Raw genomic sequence first — 24,168 nt, forward strand, 5'->3', positions numbered from 1 at the left:
TGGCTCAAGGTCACAAAATGCGCACAGGAACTATTTAGATTTTTAGATTTAGATAAACAAACTTTAGGTTACTCCTATACTGACATTTGCTAAGTTTAGAAAAGTATTGTAATGTTAAAACATCAGTATAGCGGGTAACTATGAAACTATGTTTATTTATATAAGCTACAACACCTATTGAAATGCTACATTTTCCGTTGAAGTTTTAAATAATCTCATCTTGTATCTAAGACATCACGGCTCTAGTGCTCTATAAAATGCTATGTTTTGTCACATTCGGCGTATAAAATGAACGATAAAAACTAAGTGGTACTAATCATACACAAAGTTTCAATATTTTACACCATTTTGAACTAAATACAATATATCACTCCTAGTATCTTCGAATGCCTATACTCAGGCCTGCCAACCCAAGAGTGGGGCAATGCGTGAGATTTGGTTTAGGGGCAATTGATGTATCAATGATAGTATATATAAAATTGTGGAAATTGGGGCAAAAATCTCATGCATTTCTAACGCATTTTCATTTTTTCTTTGGGGTGATTGCGTGAGTCTCACGCCCAATGCGTGAGAGTTGGCAGGTATGCCTATACTGTATGTGAAAAAAATAGCGTTAAATCTTGGACGCAGTCATCTGATGCAAAAGATTTAAGCCGTGAGATTAGGTAGTTTTTATTTGATTGTAAAATATAGTTTGTATGTCTTATAGTTTCTCTCCTAAATATTTGTATTTAGCATGTGATTTGTGCTGCCTACTCAGATGTCATGGTCGTATTCATGACATTCAGGCATATACTAAAGGTGTCAAATTTAGTATGCTAATTAAGTTTTGAAATTTTCGAAAATTTATAAGAATATAATATTTTTTGTAATTCTCAGAACGCCATAAAAAGTAATATAGCATATATTACTGACTACTTTATCTCAACATTTGCCACGTTTATTACATTGTTCTTCAATTTATGTGCGATGTCCAAATGAACAGTGTTATATTATTAGGAGACGTTATTTTACATTTGAAATAAACAATTTCTGCTCTGGAATCGCAAAATAAAATGGTACATTCAGTTTCACCTGCATAAATGATGAGACTAGTGCAATGGCATTAATTGATTACGTCATCAGTTTTTCACCATTAGATGATGTGTGCAAGTATCTTGAGTTACCTAAGCAAATACAGTAGATGCTCCTATACTGTAAACCTCTTTTTACATAGAATCCACTTAACAAAAAGATTTCATGTAGAGCTTTTGCTTTGTCAGGTCGGTCAAAGCATCAAGAAATTTTGTAAGAATTTCTACAGACCACAAAGCGTCAAGTCGGTGCAAGTCCTCAAATTCTATTTGAATAACAGTCTCATTGCTAGCCGTAAAATATCGTTTTTTCTCTTGCTGCACTTGGGAGAGAAAACGCCGTATAGAGGTACCTCTATTATAAATACTAGTATCTTGGCTGTTTAGGGGATGGACATACAGACATCGCTTTTACTAAAGTAGATATATATCTTGTTTTTCTTCATTTTAGACATATAGTCACAACACAAAAATCAAAGCAAAAGTTTTTTGTTGTTTTGTGAGACAACTATTTGTGTGACACACAGATGAGCTGTGGGAAAAATAGTCTTTCTCATGGGTATGGTAATTGGATTATTGCAAGTTATTAATGAAACTTTTTTAATAATAGATGAAGTTGGTCAAAGATGGCTTGGTATAGATATGAAGTGACACTCACGAGGAATGACCAAGGAAGATTTGGATTTTCATTTGACATTTTGCCTGATGGCACGGTGAGTGGCTACATTTTTATACCTCATGCCATTCTGAGCACTACTGTCTATTGTGTAACTTTTCATCATTGCTTATCTTTTGCAAATAATGTTATAGTATGAGATATCAGATGTGTTCAATGGGATTAGCGACCTAAAACGTGGTGACGAATTAAAGTCAATAAATGGAGTGACAAAGGACCTGAAGACATACTGCTCAAGTCAAGAAGCATCCTTGTTACAACAGTGGCTATTGGTCGTTGAACGAGGTGGCGCCGACCTACAGATGCCATCTCAGTCGTCTCCTACCACCCTTGGACCTCGGCTAATATCCGATAGCGGTTCTAGTCTCGATTTGAGCTTCTTCTCTGGTAAAAAAATGTTATTTATGTTTGCACTTACCATGTAGTATCGCTTAGTTTTTAGGAAAGCTTTGGCCATTATCCTAGAAAGGGCCCATATCACTTTTTTTGGTATACATATATAAACGTTTTGGCTCAAAAGTTTTTTACAAGACAAAACAATTTCTGGAACAAACAAATTTCATAAGTAGAGGTTTCACTATATACATGTATGTACATAGTAAAATATGTATATATCTATATATACCGTAAAACTTTTAATTGAACACCATTTAAACCCTTCCTCTATAGTTGCAGTCAATTGGAGGTAGCATTCAAATAGAAGCTGGCGGTGTATTTTTCAAATGGCTCGTCAGAATTTTCGGAAGATAAACGTAGCCCTAATAAGGGTGAAGCGAATGTCACATATCTTTGCTCTCTTTTTTTTGGTGGAGCGATATCAAATTTTTTGGATGCAAAAAATCTGCTAACTTACCTCCAACTTGTCAAAGATCTCTTAATGAATATGCATTGAGAAACCGAGAAATATCTCTGCCAGTTGATATCTATTGTTTGCAATTGACATGCGATGATATTATAGCCTGTGTCCTTTTTTGCAATTTGCTGACACTTTCAATTTTTATTTCATTGTAAATTTGAAGACATATTTTTATTTTATATTTAGCAATGTTGCATAAAAGCTTATTGCACTCATTGATATGTTTGCTACAGTTTGCATCCAAAACTAGTTTTTTACGTGCAATAGAAGAGGAGTTACAAGCATCAATCAATATTGTATGATCGGATTACTGCAATGATGCTATCAAATAATATGCTATAAGTTTGCAAATTTATAAGTTATACAATGATAATTTACTAAATGCTACAGATATATATTCATGAGCAAGTGACATGAACTAACCATACATGTATTACATGCAGAAACAAAAAATAACGTGTTAAACCAAAGTATTTCCATTGTTTGCTCGGATAGCTGCGTTCTGATTGTTGCTTTCGATGGAACGAACATCTTCTGGTTGTTCATTACCTTTATAATGCCTTCTAGCCTCAACTTTTCTTCTGCACTGCTGAACTAACGGATATTAGATCCCAACAATTTTTTTTCAGAACAAAACTTTTACGCGCTGCATTTAGCACAAATGAAACGCGTGAAAGTTTGCATGCTAAATGTAACCTTTGGCACAAAACTTGAAAGCCGTTTTTATATGCATGTTCTTCAAAGTATTAAGATGGCGTTAAACAAGGAACTACTATTAGCCTGAGACAGTTGGTAATTATTTCTAAGGCATTGCTTTCAATGTTCATCTACCATCTTAAAGTTAAACCATTTTTTTTATATATGTAGGCTACTTCGAAGTATCAAGACCGTGTTAAACAAGGAACTATTGTTAGCCTGAGACCGTTATTGATTATTTCTATGGTGTTGCTTTCAAAGTTTTAATGAAAGCAAGACGAAAAGCTTTGGAGTTGGACAACGAGATAATTTATCGTTATTAATGTAAACAATTCATTATTAATACGATCTTGTGGACAATTTTTTACTGATCACCTGATATTATGAGTTCATAAAGATCAAAGTTAGTCAAAGTGGCGGTCAAATAGAGGTGGCGTACAAATAGAGGGAGGTGCTCTATTTTTAAACCCTTCTCTTATAGTAGCGGTCAATCAGAGGTTTAACAGCATGTATATGTATACATGTATAGTAAAGCCTTTACCTATGAAATTAGTTCGTTCCAGAAGTTGTTTTATGAAGTAGAAAATGTCGTAAGTCGAAATTTTGTGAGTCCAATCTACGGCGTTCTCGTGATGGCTGCGATTAACTGTTCGCTTTTAAGAGCTTGTAATCACATTCCCACATATTTTGCACCTACAACACAGCAGAGTAAGACAGGGTGAATCTTTTGATACCAAATAACTGTAATGTGAATTTTCTTGCAAGTCAACCTTTAAATGAACTAAGCTTACTAAACGCATACTTAAAGCTAATTTTTGGTATGTACTACAACTAAAATTCAACTTTTTCCTAGGCTAAAATTTTATCATTTGCCTTTTTTTAATTCGTTTTCCCTATAACTTACAATGAATAACGCTGAACCGAGATAGCGAGCATCATATATCACTTTAAGGCATTGTGGGAGGGGTTTCAGCGAATAGCTTATCGGCAATTTTGTCGTAATCAGTACGACTGCCAAATTTTTATCTCGAGAGGAATTGTTTGTTAATATTGTATGGCGGAAAATAAATTTGTCCTAGTATCGAGTTTCATAAAGTGAAGCAAAAAAATCTTATAACTGAGGCATCGTAATTTCTGGGCACACTGTATTAAATAATAATTTATTTAATACATATTTATCATATGTATATATGCTGGAGGTATCACATGAGTTCATATGTATATATGCTGGAGGTATCACATGAGCTCATATGTATATATACTGGAGGGATCACATGAGCTCATATGTATATATACTGGAGGTATCACATGAGCTCATATGCATATATGCTGGAGGTATCACATGAGCTCATATGTATATATACACATGTCTTTGTTAGGATCTGGCACCACCTTGCCTGAGCTAGCAGTTGAGAAACCCAATCAGATCATTTGGTCAAACGAACTAAAGATAACCTACCACAATGCCTCTCATATCGACATCACACAGGTCAAGTTTAAAAAGAAGGAGACACTCCAGAACCCTAAGGTGAGAAAAAGGATATGCGTTGGTTGATGTTGATCTCACAGGAAGCTTTGCTTTATTTTCTTCAATTCACATAAAAGACCAGATTCTTTTAACAAATATGTGCACTGTAGTTGGGAGCTGCTTACTTCTGGCATGCGAAACAAATACTCCAATTATTTTGGCTATAAATGCATTGTATTTCACTCCTAGAAACGGTAAGATAATGACAAAGTTGATGTGCTGTAAGTATAGATAAAGCTATCTAGCATTTTATTGATTAACTTTTCATCTCTAACTTTTTAGAAGGAATGGATATTACTAATACAGATAATGCACACTCGTGACTACCCATATGCGTATGCTCCCCAAACTAACACACTTCAGGTCGGTGACTGGGTGCTCAGGGTCAATAATACTGCCTTGCCGTTCTTCTGCAAGGAAGGGGTAAGTGAGAAAAGATGTCAAGGTTAAGTATTATGGGTTGTACATGGCATTTATTGATTATTGTGTGAATTACTCGTAGTGCAACCTGAGACGGAGCTTCTCATTTTATGATTATGCTATATTGTTCACAAAGATTGGGACTGTAATCAAACTGCTTTTTATGATCAGAGCAGCCTACCAATTTTTTTAAAAGATTTGAGCAAATATTTTTCTCGATATGCAAAAACATAAACAACATACTCTATGTAAAGTTTTTCGGAATACTTTAAATCAATTCTTATCTAATCAGTTCTTCTTCTGCCTTAAGATAATATTAAACAATAATTTCATACTTTTCTATGCTAGTTTTAAAATCAGAGATCTCAAGAAGACTGGTGTTTGAGTGTGATAGTATTGGTAAACAAAGACAAGGCATTGCTTTTTGTAGAACTAGAAAACAAGGAAGAGAAAAATAATGAACAAGCGTCTTTAGATCAATTCATTAAAAACCTCCAAAGCTGTCTAGTACTTATCATGAGAAAAAGTAAAAGGAATTAAAAGAAGCCTTGGTTGATTAAAAAGACTTGGCCATGATAAGTAAAGATAAAATGTAAAATTATTCGATATAAAAGCGAAAAATCTAAATAACTTCGAATTAACTTAATTTGAAGTTATTTAGAGTCTAAGCAAGACTCGTTTCATATTTATACGAGGTCTGATCCAAAAGTTCCAGGAATGGAGCTATAACTCAAAACGCGTTGCTTCAATTTACCTATATAGTTAGTTCCCTTCAAAGTACTCCCCTTGGCTACCGATACACTTGTCCCACCTCTTCTGCCATGATGCCATGCAGAGCTGAAAGCCCTCGGCATCGATGCTGTTTAGCTCTCTCGTAGTTGCACATTGAATCGACTCTATACTGTCAAATCTGGTTCCTTTCATAGTAAGTTTTAACTTAGGAAATAGCCAGAAGTCACAGGGAGCTAGATCTGGTGAATATGGAGGATGTGGTAGAACGGCCATGTTGTTTTTAGCGCAATACTGCTTCACAGAGAACGCAGTGTGGGCGGATGCGTTATCATGGTGCAGCATCCATGAACCTGTTCGCCACAGTTCAGGTCTTATTCGTCTAACTCTTTGCCTAAGACGTCTCAAAATATCAATATAAACATGCTGATTCACAATAGTACCCTGTGGTAAGTACTCATGGTGTTCTAATCCATGAATATCAAAAAACGCAATCAGCATGGTCTTTACACCTGACCGAGACATCTTCGCCTTTTTTGGTGTTGGGGAGCCCGGAGACTTCCACTGGCTACTTTGGAATTTAGTCTCTGGGTCATAACCATACACCCAAGACTCATCTCCAGTTATTATCGTCGAAAAAGAATTTTTATCATGTTTTGAAGCTTCCTTAAAATCGTTGCAAGCGTGCATCCTGAGCTCCTTTTGGTCATCAGTTAGCAAACGTGGCACGAACTTTGCTGCTACTCTTCTCATGTTTAAATCATCAGTTAAAACTCTTTGAACAGTTCCAAAACCAAGTCCTGTCTCTCCAGAAATCTCTAATGATTAAACGACGATCTGTCATGACTAGTGACCTCACACTGTTGATCGACGAACAAGTTCATCATTTTCAGTGCTGTCTCTACCTTCACGAAAACGTTTGTACCACTCAAAAGCTTGTGTTTTTCTTTAGAGCAGCATCTCCAAAAGCAATATTTAACATTTCAACTGTCTGAGTACTTGTTTTCTCTAATTTCACACAAAAATGCAAATTTGCTGTTCCGATTGATTAGACATGACGATAAATTTGTTAAAAAAAACAACAAAAGCATTTGACAGACCTTGACATATCGTCGGCTCACGGCAGAACGCGTTGTGATAGCAACTCGAAATTTTGTGACAACACTCCGGAGGTGTTTCCCTGCAAACGCTGCAATGGGTTTTCCTATCGTGCAAATATGCAAGTGTATACAACTCCATTCCGGGAACTTTTGGATCAGACCTTGTATATATATGCATGTATTCGGCACCTCTACTCACCTATTTTCTGTCTGTCATGGCTAATCGTCAACTTGCCTGTTTTTAAGGTGAAGGAAAGGTACCGATAAAGACCTCTATTTATTGATTATTTCTCTATTTAATTTGTTACATATAGTTTAGTCATTTTTTTACATAGTTTTAGACAATTTATGTTGTAGTGCTACATATAACTACCCGAAGCTGTTTAGCTAAGTTGCTGCACTGTAAAGTGAACAAACGAAATTGTATGTGGGCTCATAAGAATTTTTGCTTCTACATTGAATTTTTGACGTGTGAGGAAAATCTCTGAGCAGATACTGCATTGTCTGCTCATAATTAGTCAGCGAGCTAGTTACAATTTCACAGATTAATTACGGGGCAGCATTTGGTTCGTTTAGCTAGACTAACTGTTTAACTGTATTACACAGTCAGTTCTTGTCACTCGCAAAGCATTTTTATCCGCTTTTGGTTTTTTGGCAGACAACAACATGGTTTAAAAGAAAGCTCATTGAGGCTGGCAACCAGTCTATCACCATTACTGTGAAGAGACCCTATACAAGCAAGCAAGATATCCTGGAATACAGAGATCCTCTCGATTCAGGAGTCACTATACAACCTAGTCTTCTCCTATCTGATCTGCCTAAGTCTGGCCCAGTTTTAAATATTCTTTCTCCTGGGCATTTATCTAATCCAGAGCCTCCAAAAGTCAATGAAAATGATGTCAAGGCTGGAATTGACATTATCAAAAAATGTCGATGTAGTATTCAGTCAAAGTCCATAGATAAACTGGGTCGATGCCGACTTATTTTTCACCATGTAAATGACTTTAGCAATGAACTCACGGAACATATACAAAGTCAGATATTTGGTATTTCTCGTCTCCCACAAACGAGGACATTTGGAAATTCCATCAAAGAATATCATCTGCATGCAACCATTTCAGAGAGCGGCGGAAACTTCATGGAACCGACTTCTGAAGACTGCCGTGATGTTTGCAGCTTTGAAATGCATGAAACCCTAGAGCGAATTTGGGAAAAAACAGTTAGAGATTCGAGTAGCCGCAGGAGCATTGAACGGTTGCCCAATGACTTGTACGATGGCCCTGTTAGTATACAGAGCCTAAAACGTATGTCTTCAACTCCTGAAGCTCTTAATGCAAACAAAATGCATTTGGAGGTTCTTTCTCTCACTGGTCCTTCCGCTAACAATTCTGTTACTTGGTGCTCTCCTATCATTTTTTGCAGGTACTCGATAAACATTGTCATCACTGATATTAAAGCTTTGCAGACCACACTTCTTGAAGAATGCCTGTCTCGAACACTCTGTGATATAAAAGCTCATTCTGGCTGGGACTACAACTTGACAACTGACCAGTCTTCATCTTTTGGTGGAAGGGTTCTGCTAGTTCTCATCAATACACCTGCTTGTAAACCACAAGAAGTCGCCCAACTCGTCAATCATAAGCTAGACACCTACAGTGCCATGTTGATTCACGGCGAGAATGGTTTTCCATTTGTCATTTGTTCAGACATTAGAGAAATAAGTGATGCACTTTTCAGAGAACTTCATCTGATCTCCGAAAATGCTGCTCAGGACAATAATCCTCATGCTGGCGTTATGCTCTCTCAAAAGCTAAGAAATTTGGATGTCGTAGGAATAGACGATTTTCGAAAAATGTTGCAACAATCAGTGGAATTTGAGAGTGTCACGACACCATCACCATTTCAAATGTTAGAAGACGGTGCTTTACGCTATCTAAAAAACACTGGCCTTGCCTATATTCCTGGTTAGTAGTTTGGCATGCCTAAGATCATTCTTTGGTTCATCATCTGCATCGCTAATTTGGCAACTGCAAAATCTTTGGTCATAACTAACCTTCCAAATTAGACATTAAAGAACTGAGCCTTTTTAATCCACAGAGGCAGGCTTTTGTGATTGGTTCCTGTTTGATGGCACATTAAATTTGTCATGAATTCTGGGAAAGCTTAACATATTTGTTTTTCTATAATCTTTGCTGGAGTCTATTTTTTCGTACTGTATTTCGTTCTTCCTCTCCTAACAATATCTATTTTGACTAATATCAGCATGTTTTCTTTTCAACAGGGCTATCCTATAGCACCGCAATTGGCCGCGGCTGTCCAACTGTCCTTTACACTTCCATAATTCACCCACACAGGCTTGTCGACTGCATCAGCAGACTAGTTGAGCATCGACAAAATCCTGGTGATAGAGGCAGGGCATCTCGGGCAGTCTGGACAAGTATCATGTCTGGTGGGAATGCCGATAAAATCTTTGACATACTAAGGGAGCTCCACATTATTCTTCCGACATATATCGGTACAAATACACGTTATTGAATCAAAACTTACTACTGAGATATAGCCAGGTTCTCTCAGCAGTTTTTACTCAACCAGTTTACTTGTTTATTTCAGCTTCACATAATAATTTCAAGTTACTATATATATACATTAAAGTTTTCTCTATATTATATTTACCATTTTTAGTGCTCATAATGTGTAAATATTGTTTTAGTCGTCCTCCAAACATTCTTAAAGCAATAAATTGGTGTAGTTTGATAATTTTGTATAAAAAATGGCTTGATTATCCTTTTGTAGGATTATGAAGTTTTTTTGAAAGATTTGGAATATCTTTCGCTTGCTTGTTATATATAGAAAATTTAATTTGTTTCAATATTTTTCAACTACTGATAGTTTTATTGGAGGATACAGCATACATTGTATTGTGCAGTTGCAAGAAAGTAATCTGCTGACCATATAAAATTCACATATAGAAATTCATCATTTTTTACCATGTTGTAACAATAATCCTTAGCGATGTCCTTAGAACTAGTTTTTGCTTTTGACAGATTAGCTTGGCTTTTACAAAGTCAAGCCAAGCTTTTGTGGCAATAATGGATAGCACAGTGAACAGCAATCTTGCCCATTATGCTGGTAAATTTTTAAAAGATGAACTGTGTATCGCTATTCATCAAGACATTTTGACTTGGTAATCTGTACATTTAGTTCAAGTGTTTGAAGCTTGCTTCTACAGTTTCTTGAAGACATGGATTAAAAACGTGTAGAAGTCTATCTAGCAATATTGTTACAGGTAACGAGGCGTCCAATCATGTCGGAGACCATGCCTGGGTGCTTCCTCTTGCTGCCTACAATCCCATTTCTAATCGCTGTCCGGACAGCAACCCACAGCTCATGCTTTGGTACAACACCGGGTTGAACTTTCTCCTTCTCACGGCATTCCTCAATTATCTTTCATCTTATGCCGTCTCTTCCAATGTTGACTATCACTCCGGCTGCGGAATATATGACATATTCGATCACAATGTCCAAGTATATCGCACGAGCAACACTCGCTTTGGCTGGCGTTCTCAGCAACCAGCTGCTGTTAAAGATAAAAGCTTGTGTTTCTTCGTTTACAGGTACATGAGTTAGACTGCGTTATATGTTATGTCTGCTCTCATTCTGGTTATGTGTTTTCCCCCTAACATCATGCGCCTCATCTAACAATCTGTTCCTTCCTAATCTGGCCCCTAACATGTTCTTCATTTAGCAGCGTGTCCCTCCTCTAACAATATGTTCTTTCCTTAAAGGTTGACTTGCAACAAAATTCACATTACAGTTATTTGATATGAAAAGATTCACCATGTCTTACTCTGTTGTGTTGTAGGTGCAAAATATGTGGAAAGGTGATTACAAGCTTTTAAAAGCTCAAAGACGAACAGAAAATTGCAGCCACACGAGACCGCCGTACTTTGGATTCCCCTTCCGAAACGGCTCAAATGTGATGTAGTTTTGAGAGATGGTTTCTGTTTACACTTTCTTGCAACCTTATTCGTCGAAAGATTTTCACAAATATACTTCAGGCATTCAATAAAACTGTCTATTGTTCTTACGCGTCTATTTTATCGTCATCGTAATGCTGTCACTTTTAGCTGTGATATCTTATAACTTACCCTAAAAATTCATTTAATTTTTTAGCCTTAGCTGGAAGAAGTACATATCATTGTCTGATAATCATGACGAGCATGTTGGTCACTTGTGATAATCGAAAAGTGCTGCAGAAATTATTTGCGAAGTATTGGGTCACATGATCAGATTACGACTTGCCGATTAGACCAGGCTGAAACAAAACTGTAAAGTAGCAAGCATCTGTATTTGATACGGGGTCTTCGGTAAAATCCGAAGTGTTTGTCATAAACTAGTACTATGATAAGTTTTATATTGAGCTTTGTATTGGCCTTTCAATTCACGTGAGAACATACGTGACAAGACGATAACCAAATTTCGTGGTTACGTCATCGAAATGAAGAGATTCCAATCTACGGCGGCTTTTCGTTTTTGAGCTTTTAAGAGCTTGTAATCACATTTCCACATATTTGGCACTTACAACACAACAGAGTAAGACATGGTGAATCTTTTAATACCAACTAACTGTAATGTAAATTTTGTTGTAAGTCAACCTTTAATGATGCTTTCTTCCCTTAACGGTGGGCTCTTCTTCATCAGTGTTTTTTTCTCCTAACAATGTGTTTGTCATTTGACAGTGTGTTCCTTCTCTAACAAAGTGTTCCTCGTGTAATCGGTTGTTTCTCAAATAATATCATGCTCCTCGCGTAACCAATGTGTTCTTCTCCTAGCGGGTTCTTCTATTAACAGTGTTTGCATTTCCTAATGTGTTCCTTCACTACAATGTGGTCTTATCCTAATGCCTTTACGTCTACCTCTGACTTCGAGTTTCTTCTTGATCAGCATTTCTCTCCCCTAACAACATGTTCCTCTCTCATCCGTGCCTTACTGGGGGTCCTCCCATGTTTTGTGACGATTCTGACGACCCGACGACAGGGATATTTAAAAAGTGACAGACGAGACGACCATTTATCAATGTAGGTGACGATGATTGTGTAAGTAGGATTACTGAAGGTACGGCTACACATAACGAATTTTTCGTTGGTTCTGAGTTCTGGCCGAAATCACGAAAAACGCAGAATTAACCGGTCGAAATTCACAGAATTATTTGAGCTGTGCATGCCCACCGAGTTCGTCGGCGAAACGCTTTTAATGCTTTTACAGATTAAACAAATTATTAGCGAGCATGACTCTAGCAGCTTTAGCAATTTGTATAGTCCAAGACATGTATCGCGACACAATAAAAGTACGAAAGCAATTCAACATAGAACACACGATCTAACTGTTTAAATTGCGCTATTGTTGGTTAGCGAGCATGACTTTAGCAAATTTTAAGATATATGTAGTCCGAGAACATAATGCCACACGCAAGAAAAATATTACGAAAATTCACCATAGTAAATACGATGCACATGACTTGATTGCGCTAAAGATGGCAACATTTTCTACCACAAAACTTTTGCTGCTAAAAAGGAAATACAATTAAAAAATAAACAATTTGTAGCTATAGCGTCCAAACAATAAATACATACAATAACGCAATCTAAGCAGTTGCATCGTGTGTACTATGTTGAATTGCACTTATACTTTTATTGTGTGTCATTATACGTCTCTTGGACTATACTAATTGCAAAAGCTCCTGTAATCGTGCTCGCTAGCACGATTCTAGCAGCGCAGAATAATTCTGTGTGTTTCAATCATTTCGTGATTTTTGTTAGAACCAACAAAAAATTTACTAACTTATTATTTGTCCATAATTCAACACGTTCAACCGAAACTTTACTAGTTTGTGTTTGAAGCATCTGGCCCAGCATTTATAGACTGCCATATAATTAAAGTAACCAGCAATGAAATGCCACGACATTGACAGCAAATCCATTTCCAAGTCTGTGACTGACAGTGATTATGAAAGACAATCTCGGTCTATTTTCAGTACAAGAAATGTAGCCCTAAAAACCCAAGACGGCTGTCACTCTTCGCGGAGTAATCAGCAACACTCCCAAACATCACTAATAAGTTTGTGAAGATCGCTGGTTTAGCCATGCTTTTGGTTAGCAGAAGTTCAAACTGAGCAAGTTTCAGGTTTTTAACGCAACCCAGTGCCACCAGAATGGATATTTGTATTAAAATAACGAATGTGAAGAAAGAGGTTGTTTTGGTTACCAACTTATAAAGGTGACAGTGATTTTAAAAGTGACGACAGTGATTTTAAAAATGACGACAGTGATTCTAAAAGTGACGACAGTGATTTTAAAAGTGACTTTTCTGACGACAACTTTGTCTGGTAGGACCCCCCTTACTAACTTAACAATGTGTTTCTTTCCTAACAGCATGCTACCCCCGTAACTTTGTGTTTCTCTCCTATCGACCCGTTCTTTCCCTAATAGGGTGTTTCTTTCCTAACGACATGTTCTTCCTCTAGCTGTGTGTTTCTCCTATAACAACATTCTCTTTTACTTGTAACTCATTCCTCACCTAAAACATTTTCCTTTTAAAGCATAGTGTGGCCGTTTCAGCTTATAATGTATTTTTAAGAATCGGATTCATTTATTTGTTTGTAAAAGTTAATGAAAGCCTATAACTAGTTATATCCGCACCAAATTGTAAAATGGAACATGAAATTGCATGTTACCACTAAATGACAATTCTATTTTAAGATTCTACAAATGTATTTCATCTGAACTCTGCATTTGTAATTTGTTGCAGTTGCAGCATTTATGCACAATATCTGGCTTGTAAATGGCAAGCTAGTTTTTATTGGTATCACTTCTATGAACAGGCAACAAGAATTCCTTTTTCATAGCTGCAAAATGCCATGTAACTTATGGACTTTCAGTTTCATGTATTTCTTAGCATTAGACCTACTGGAACAAGCCATAGAGGATTTGCAGCCAAGTTGAAAGATCTAGTTACAAAGTTCCACAGTGCGCCAAGCATGTCTAGTAGTCGACCGCTATTCGGACCTCCCTGTCCTCTGGAGGAACGTTGTAACCACGGATCGTTCCATATCATTGACATGTTAGGCAATTGTATTCGCTCTTGCTCTGGCCAAAGGTGAGTCCACCATGCATTTTGTCTATGCTCAGCTTGGCGTCCATTTCTTCTTAGAAGACCTATTGTGTCACCCATTCTGTTGTAGCTGTACTCAAGTGTGGAAAAATAGCTTGCGCTAAGATAGTTTAGCTTGCTGTGAGTACTCATATTTGTGCCAGTTGTGTATAATAATTTTGTTGAAGGTTTTTTTGTTTGTCATACAGTAGAAGCAGCTATTTAATCTTTCTAATTAGTCCAAAACAGTTAGAAGATGAATGGCTAGCAGTGTAGTGGGTTTTGCTGGTGCATACATTATTTTTGTGCTGGTGCCTTAATTATGTACAGTCAAACCTCAACTGATGATCGCCTTAACGTGAAAAGTGTAATTTTAGTAACGACTAGCTGAATGCCCGGCGTTGCATGAGTAATAAAAGAAGTTTTTGCAAAGAAAATTTACTTTTAATCAACATATACAACTTCTACCATTCTAACTTTTAAATAAATGCACTGTGTTTATTTTGTGTACTCTGTTTATTTCTGTGTACTGCGTTTATTTCTGTGTAATTCATACTGTACCAGCTGCAGTGCCTTCTACAGCTCTATACTGATTACAATAGTCTTGCTGCCCGCGTGAGTTTAACTCTTTCACTACGGCGCTAAATTTTTTATTCTGATCTAATTAATTCAAACAGATTTTCGAAAAATTTATATACCACTAGTATTTATGCAATTTCTCAGGAATTAATGCAGATATTGTTTTACTGTAAAGTGCATCTTATTCAGAACAAAATTCTCTACAAGATAATTATAAAATTGTTTAGTGAATCCCACTCTCGCAAAATATCTGACGCTTCCTTTGCATTGAAAGAACACGGTGAGTTTATTATTGCCATGACGATAGCAATCTGGTTTTCCCGTTTTGAAAAATAATTCGAAATGGAATTGCTTAGCAAAAAAATTTTCGATTAGTTGCATGTGATTGGCAACAAGGTTATTTCGTTGGAGACAAAATTTGATTGGTTTAGATAATGCATAGGCTTTGTAATTAAAAGAAAAGTGAAACCCTATTTATAAGTCAATACATCGGCTTACGGTCCGTACTTCTATTTTATTTCCGCGAAAGCCGATACATCGGCTTATGGTAGCTAAAGAGTTAAAGAGTTTTTCTTTTAGCAAGCAATTCTAGCATAATGCTAGCTGAAACTGTAGCGTAAAACTGTAAAATATTGGCATGTGTGATGAGTATGGGCACAATTTATTCCATAGTATAGCCAGTCGGACAGTGTATTGGATAAATGCCTGTCTGCAAAACTGGAGACAAATCTTCAGCGCAGTGGATAACCTAATCTACAGTAGTTCGAATCTAGTGCTCAGTGGACTTTTGATTCCTAAAACATTGTTGCTATAACTGGACACACAGACAAACTAACAAACAAATCAACACCGAAATTTATATATAGAAGATTTAACTCAACATCTGATGTAATTTTGAAAGAATGGTGTCTCAAGTTTCACTCCAGTTTTGTAAATCAGCACATATCCATGCATTCCCTTAATTTGGTTCTGTTTTCTTTGCTTAATATTATTCAACGCTTCATATTTTCCAGTTTTTTGTTTTGAAATCATAGATTCCAATAATCACCAGTGCGAAGAGAATGCTTTTCTTTCAAGTAAATGAAATTTCTTTCGAGAAATGCATGAACAAATATCTTTTGGGTCAATTTTTTAAAAGTTCTCTGAAGGAGTTCAGTGATGTGAAAAAGAGAGAGCCTGAAACAAGTGACAGCGGAGAGCAGAGAGATTGAGCATGGTAATAAAGAAAGTTAAAATATAAGAAAAATTAAATATAAAAACAAAAATATATAAAGAAATAATGATTTAAGTGGAGAGTTTCGATGTGATAATTAAAGCTTAAAATGTGAAGAATATCAAACATTAAAACACTATATATAAATGAGTTATGATTTTTAAAGTTTACATTTTTGTTGTTAATATTGCTAAACACCATCTGTCTTTTGAATTATTTTTAAATTTAATTCTGAATCAATTTGTAAATTTGTCAAATGTTTTTTCAGTGCACCTTTAGAGTAAAAGTAATATCAAGTCTAAAATTCCATCCCTACCCTGATCTGCAGGTATAAAAGCCCGAGCATCAATCATTAATAGATGCATTTATACAATGAAATTTTTTTTCCTTACATTTTAATTCCTTTTTACTCTAAATTCGCAACACAATATAGCGGTCTACAAATTTTTTAATTTCTGGTTTAGGACAAATAAAAGGGAAAATTCGTCGAAAACAGCGACCTAAATGTAGTTTTGTAGCTCACGCTAGTAAAATCTTTCAACATTGAACCTTGGATATTTTTGGTAATGGTATTTCCATATTAGAGGATGGGATCTGCATTTTAGTAAATCTGAAAAAACAACAGCGTTTGTTAGTCGATTTTACAAAACTAAAAAGTATTAGACAAGGCTTCTGTACATTGATTCTTACATTGATTCTTACATACAATACATTGATTCTTGTGCAAAATTTTCTTTTAGTTTCAAAGAATTATTAGTTGAAGCTCTTAAGACAAACAATCTAGCTTTTACAGCAAAAATACCGAGTGTATGTCAGCCAAATTTTCTTGGCAAAAATTAATTCCATTAGAACCAGCAAAGAATTTCTTTTGATGAAACAGGTAATTAACTAGAAATTCCACTGTCATACAGCCCACGACCAAAGTGATATTGGAAAAAAGAAAGGGTACTGATGGTTGAGAAATGCAATATTAGCAGTCAAATGGCACTGCAGCGCAATAGGATAACTGCAATGGTAGCTGTAATGTACTGGGTATGGGTGTTATTCACTATGTTTCCATGGTGCGCAGTACTGCGAAGCAGTCCCCTCCGAAGTCGAGGGGATTGTATGTTTCCATGCTGCGTAGTGGTTTTCAGCAAATTAGCAGAGAAGAGAAATTGTATTAATCAAATCGCCTGATGGAGAAATTGAATCGATCATGGATACCGAACGTCAGAAATGGTCTTTTTATGCTTCTGTCATCATTATACTTTTATTTACAATACACATTCACAAGGTTTTACAAACCTTAACACAATTTTTTATAAAATAATATATTTTTAATAAGTATTTTTTAAGTAATATATTATTTAAACGTTAATTTAGAACTTGCCACCTATTTTTCGAAAAGTGTTGGCATCGATAACAAAGTCTAGGAAAGTAATCACCTCATCATCCTCGTGGGTGCAGACCATAATTAAATATAGGTGAAAGAAGATCGGAAGAATAAAAAAAAACAAGATTAGCGGAATAACATTTGTACTAGTTCACGGCCCTCGAAGAATCCGTCTCCACGGCATGAGAGCTATGCGCAGCCACTGCGCAGCAGCTGTTTCCTCGCTGCGATTTTGCACTGGCTTCGCACTGATCAGTGCGCAGTGATTTCAGTGCGAAGCCGCCGTTTCCATGATTCGGAGAGGGCGCCACTCCGAAGCACTGCGCATCATGGAAACATAGCGATTATATACAACAAACAGCAATAATGAAAGGAAAAGATTATACGTTTATATCTCTCCCCCTGCAATAGGAGAAATGCAATATTGGCCAATATTAGAAGTAAAATGCACTGATATTATTAGAATAACCAATATTATTAATATAGTAATAATATAAAACCAATGCACTATTCTGTTTACATTTCAAAACGTCATAGCTAACAATATCAAGAAGTATCAAAAGGAATATCCAAACTTAGTAATACAGTAATAATAGAAAACCAATGCACAATTTTGTTTACATTTCAAAACATCATAGCTAACAATATCAAGAAGTATCAAGAAGAATATCCAAACTTATAATTAAATATCGTAATCTCATAAGAATCGTTAGAAAAAAATATCATTGTCATTTCCTTTACTTACGCTGCGTTGGACATCAGTTAGAATACCAAAGTACTCAAATGTGTCTAAAATGTCAGATACTTTGAAATCGGCAAAAATGAAACGATTTCCGTACTCCTACGTTAATTACAGAAACCTTCGGCAGTTCGACAATTCTATAGACTGGTGAAATGTGCACGTTTTTTTTCGTAAAATGCGTTTGACTTAATCGTTCTATTCCCTGTCGCTCGCCGTTTCAATTTCGGGTCTTAACTTTGATAAAAGTGAGTCTTTGCAAGTTTTAATAACGATTTTCGTCCAAATAAATCTGTCTATTTGTGTATAATCCGATCAGATGGGCAAGTTTTAAGATAATGCCGACGGTTTACAAAGACTTGGTAACATGTTTAAATCGTTTTGTATGTGATTTGTATCGTTATTATACTTTAACGACTCTACAAAACGATGGTTAAATTTGTTGATGAAATTTTGATACAAGGGTTCGTCTCATTGTTGATGAATAATTTTCGGGATTTGTGTGCACATGTGCATTTATCATAAATCTCCCAACCAATCGCTTCGCTCTTGTTTGGTCGTAGGACAATTAACTTATAGCAGCGTCTCCCTTGTTTTCATTGAATTATTTATTTTATGACAAGTATTCCTTTTGTTTTATATCTATGCATTATTTCATTATACAATACATAATGAACAATTATGTATTTCAAAAAATTAATTAGGGAGAAGCTCAACCCGACCCTGCTCATAGTAAATAATGGACATTCTGGTCCGACCCAAAATTCGGACTCGCTTGTACTCGAGCTTACGATCTTAACCTCTACAGACATCGCTGACAGACATCACTGGCTAAACATACTTTAACTAACTATTTACTTCAACAATTGTTAGTTTTGACATTCCAAGAAACTCGCAAAATGGATAACATTTTGTCAAGGTTTTACTGTACATGCAAGTGAGACATACTGCTTCATTATTTGTTTAAATATTTGAATTTGTATGTGTTCAATTCTATTGACAGTATTAAGATTGACACCATGGCTTCCCGGGGTACAACGCTAAGGTTTCCTCATGCTTGCAGTTTGAACACAAATAATTGTGTGATCTTTTGGCAGCCTCGAGAGAATTGCTGCTGTTACCAACTATGTATCAGATGGTAGATACGACGTCTTACCTGGTAGAGACGATAGAAGGTCTGCGTTGCTCGATCAGCCTGCTAGCAGCCTCCCTAGCAGAATAATAGAACAGTTGGACGAATATAGTCCTCTCGAGCGCAACTGGATCGGCCTTGCTCGTAAGTGTCTTCTGCAACTACTAGTGTGATGCGGCAGCAGTGGCAGCACGCTTGTGTCGTCATGCATTCATAGTGGTCAGTAGTGGTAGCTGTGTTTCTATTGTATTAGTATTATTTGTTATTATTAGTATTAATATTATTGTATTAGTAGCGGTACAAGTTGTTAGTATTATGTAACAATGAGGTTTCCTAGTAGGATTACAGGCTAACACCTTTATGATCTACTGGTTTGGTGTGGTAAGAGTTGATTGCATTATGGTCTTATGTTTCCATGGTGTAGTTAGTCCACAAGTTAATGCTATATTTAATTAATTAAAAGATTTAACATTATTTTGGTACTGTGAAATGAATTAAACAAAATGCAATGTGTTTTTATAATATATCTGCTCCGGTTCGATAGTTTCGACTCATAAAATGAATAAGATAACAGGTTACAGTAACTTTGTATGTCGAGTATTCGGACTGCGATTAGATGTAATTGAAGGTAAGTTCTTTAGAAATTACCGTCAGGTAAAGGAATGTACATAGCTACAAAGGTGCTAAATACTGAATATATAAATGTATGTCAGCTCAAAATTAATAGATTGGCTGTTTGTGAAGAGTATGCTGACAGGTAGAAAGTTACATATACGTATAAAATTATGATAATTTGATTACGATGTAAAAAATACATACGGTACAAACATCAAGAACAATCTCAATATTTTTAACTCACCATACTCTGAGAAAATGCAAGCATTTCGTCAAAGAAAGGTTAAAATACCTAAATGTTTTGTATACACTACTTTGCTATTGACTAAATTATAGTTTATAGCAAGTTTATGGTTTATAGCAAGCCGCTATCACTTGAAGGTTAGTGTCAATGACAGCTAATATTCAATTGTTAATATACAAACATCAATACTCTAATTCAGCACCCAAAAATTTTAGTATTCAGTGATGGACAAGGTCTGAAGACGCTCTAGAATAAACTGGTATTTCAAAGTTGTCATGCAAGTTTCATGTCTGATTTTAATTTAAGGCAAGACGAACTATATATTACTGAATGCAGGATTTTCTGCAGATTCTAAACAGCACCATCGTTTTTGTCATAAGGTAATCCTCACAAAAGTTACACCCAAATTGGTGTGAGGTTCGACCCCAACATACGAGATAGCAAGGTTTGTGTGAGGTATACCCCAACATACGAGATAGCAAGGTTTGTGTGAGGTCTACCCCAACATACGATATAGCAAGGTTTGTGTGAGGTCTACCCCAACATACGAGGTAGCAAGGTTTGTGTGAGGTATACCCCAACATACGAGATAGCAAGGTTTGCGTGAGGTCTACCCCAACATACGATATAGCAAGGTTTGTGTGAGGTCTACCCCAACATACGATATAGCACGGTTTTGTTGGAGTTTTATTTGAATACTTGAACAAATAACCCTTTTATATAGATTGGTGGGTCTGAGAAGAGCTATTGGGCTGTAATTAGTGATTGGTGACTGTGTGGTTCCACGCCTTAATGATACCATCAATTAGAGATGTTTTCTTGTTTGGTTTATCACTCACTAGTTGCTCATTGATAAGCTGTCATAAGTTTTCGATTGGGTTGAGGTTAGGACTTTGGGCTGGCCGGTCGAGGCACTCCACTCCCTTTACACGGTATCAATCTTTCACCAAGTTTGCACGGTAGCAGGGCGCATTGTCATCTTGAAAGAACCGCCGGCCTCCATCTGCAAAAAGGTCCTGGGCCCTTCTCAACTTCTTCTTCATTATGTCTACATACTTGCTCACATTGCTTGTAAAAACGCTCATGGTAAACCCCAAGTTTGCGCTCTCTCTTTTAAAGTTCACGGCAGTGTTTGACAACTTTCAAAATCCAGTCAGTGATTGTTGACACTATAAACCTTCCCATGTACTTTACAGAATCTCCGTATATGTCTTTAAACTTATACTATGGCCATTTTAATTGTAACCTAATCTGGTTAGTACTATATAGTAATTACTAGATAACAATGCCTGTCACTAATCCCTGTCACTAATCCCATCATATTATCTGATCATCATGCAATGTGATGATATTAATCTAGACACCTTGGGCTTCAATTTATATTAATATTAATTACGATAATATCAGAATGAGATTAGATGACTTACACGCCATGCAAAAATGACTGTCAATTGTACCAAAAACTTCGTGTGTCCCCAAACGTTTGTCAATCACTTTATATCACACATAAGAAAAAAGCTTGAACTATAGAAATAAATATGATGGGAGGGTGTACGACTCAAGGTCTAAGGGAGGGTTGCCACACTATTAGGCAGTAAGTTAATTCATAAAAATAACCTAAGGAATTTCCATGTTTTATATTGTTATATTGCAGTCTCCTATGTCTATTAAACATATATTAACATGCCGATATACCTATAGTCAATTATCTGTATTACTAGGCTTTGTTTATGAAAACCTACAACAATGCACTTTTATTTATAATATTAAATCTTCTAGTTATCTTCTCTGAATTGTTTGCAACTTTCGATTTATTAATGGGTAGCTGGATGCTTGGCGTAGCATGGGTAATATAAAGGTTTTGGCTTGAAAATTTATTTTAGTTGGCTAAGAATTTTTGCCTAATGAGTTCGAGTAACATAAGTTAGTTAATAATAAGAGCTGTTATTAAACTTGACCAGCGTTAGAAAAAGGATTGCATCATGATCTTTAAGAGAATCTTTCTAGATGAAGCGCGAGTATTTTAACAACTCGGCATTAAAGATTGGCAGATGTAATATTCTATTTATACTACTCTACTATTTATACTACGCTATTCTACTTTATACCAATGTGACTGCATGGTCTACTGGTTTAGCTCACCCGCCCTCACAACTGGGGGTGGTGAGTTCAAATCCAGTGCGGAGCGCATTTTTTGTTGCTAAAACTTTTGTGCTATAACTGGAAAAATGACAAAAACTGAGATTTTATATAAATAGATACTATTAATATCCAAGCCTAAAATCCAAGTTTTATCTTTACTGATACATTGTTGGCCTTTTGTGTTGATTTACTGTGTTGATAGAAGAGGCTCTGGTGCATCTGTTGCGTTGAAAAACTTTCTGCAATCCTTTCGAGCTATCTATTACATGCTGTTAAATATTTCATAAAAGTATCAGTATTTAATGATATGTGACAACTTTGAGTACGCTTTGAACACTGAGCTAATATAATTTTGGGCTATTGACACAGTATTGGTGTTCAATAACTCTTTAATTGGCTTTGGTTCAACATTCCTTGACTTTTAGTGGGATATTTAGTAATGCTATACACATTCTCCCGTGTTAAAAATTCTGCTATCTGCTATTCTTAGTCAAACCAAAGTGTATTAAAATTCTGTTTGCTTTTATTTGAATGAATAAATTAACTGTTTGAATAATTATCACTCATAGTTGAAATGGTTTAAACAATTTCATGTTTTAATTTCTATTTTTGAACTATAGAAATATCAATTTAATTTAGTTATTTAGAATCTTTAGCTGCAATTATTACATTTCATGTATTTTACGTCTGCTATTCGTTCAGCATAAAAATTGTTTTCTTGGCATAAAAATTCAAGTGGGTGGAGAAAATTCAATAAAAACAGTTTAGCTTTGCCTTTTAGCTTATGCCGTCTCTAGCATCAGACAATTTCCATTTGGCAGCCTTGATCAAACACGTTATTAGCTTCTAGAAGATGCAAGTCTAAATGCGTTGCACTCCAAACCGAATTAGATCAGCCTTTTTTATTGTAGCACTTGGAAACATTTTCACCAATTACCTAATCATATTCCAACTGCAGCTGCATTTCATGTACATGCAATTGTAAGGCATTCATCTTTTCAATTCACATCAATTAACAAGAAGTTTTAGTTAGTGGCTCCGAACTCTTTCGCAGGGTTGGCGAACTTGTCACCAAGGGACATTGACAAGTTGAAGCACGCTGACAGCCCGTCAACTCAACTTCTTCTAGAGCTCTCCACGAACAGGGGCTACACGATTGAAAATCTTTTCGCTCAACTCTTTTTCAACATGGAGAATCTCGCCCTTATGGAGGACATCAACAATTGGATAGATTTGGAGTGCACCAAGTGAATACACTTTCACAATCAGTTGCAGGCTTTATGTCTTGGCTAATTCCATATTTATTTTTCAGAGTTATGTTTTTTCTAATTTACGCGATGAAGTGCAACATGCCTGCTCTCAGTTCCAGTTATTGCATCATGGGTTTGCTCCTGATTTTAGCCAGGACTTATTTTTCTGGTTGTCCAGTTCTGCTCAAATGTTTGTGTCAGTATTTATAAGCATATTGCTTGCTTGTATGTCACCTTTATCTGACAAGTCAGAACATGTTGTTTTGTTGGCCAGTATCAATCGCACAATGTCATGGTCAGAGCATTTCCATTTTTGTGAGCTTTTGGTACTTAAATTGCAAGAGGTTTTTGACATGTTAAAGCTCTTTATGCACGCAGGAAAACTACCTTTACAGTTCAGATTCTGCAATATTTTTAGCGAGTATCGGCTCTTGTTGTCATCATTGCTTCAGATGGTTTTCATACTTTTAATATGTATATTGATCATATAAATTTTATGCAATTTAAAAAATTTCTATCTGCCCTAATATATGCAAATTTGCTTTATATTGTGAAATCTTTATATTGACTATTATTATTATCTTTGTGTCATTGTAGTGAATTTAGAGTTTATTTTTAATACTTACAATAAATTATAACATTGCTCGCAGCA

At 35.9% G+C, this 24,168-nt stretch overlaps 1 protein-coding gene across 3 annotated transcripts; it reads left to right on the forward strand.

The window, feature by feature from the left end:
* The first annotated feature begins 14 nt into the window (after window positions 1–14).
* LOC137401001 (uncharacterized) lies at window positions 15–24,168 on the forward strand. 3 transcript variants are annotated; one of them, XM_068087345.1, is made up of 11 exons: window positions 15–134; window positions 1,684–1,786; window positions 1,884–2,136; window positions 4,681–4,829; window positions 5,112–5,252; window positions 7,737–9,042; window positions 9,360–9,593; window positions 10,365–10,692; window positions 14,033–14,233; window positions 19,231–19,409; window positions 23,321–24,168. In XM_068087345.1, exons 2-11 carry the CDS (start codon window positions 1,700–1,702, stop codon window positions 23,515–23,517), a joined length of 3,075 nt encoding a protein of 1,024 aa, XP_067943446.1. In that variant the 5' UTR covers window positions 15–134; window positions 1,684–1,699; the 3' UTR covers window positions 23,518–24,168. The 3 variants fall into 3 exon arrangements, with proteins under 3 accessions (XP_067943446.1, XP_067943454.1, XP_067943450.1); XM_068087353.1 differs by having other exon boundaries at window positions 14,039–14,233; XM_068087349.1 differs by having other exon boundaries at window positions 5,115–5,252.

This window comes from Watersipora subatra, chromosome 1 (assembly GCF_963576615.1).
Source record: "Watersipora subatra chromosome 1, tzWatSuba1.1, whole genome shotgun sequence".
Taxonomy (NCBI): domain Eukaryota; kingdom Metazoa; phylum Bryozoa; class Gymnolaemata; order Cheilostomatida; family Watersiporidae; genus Watersipora; species Watersipora subatra.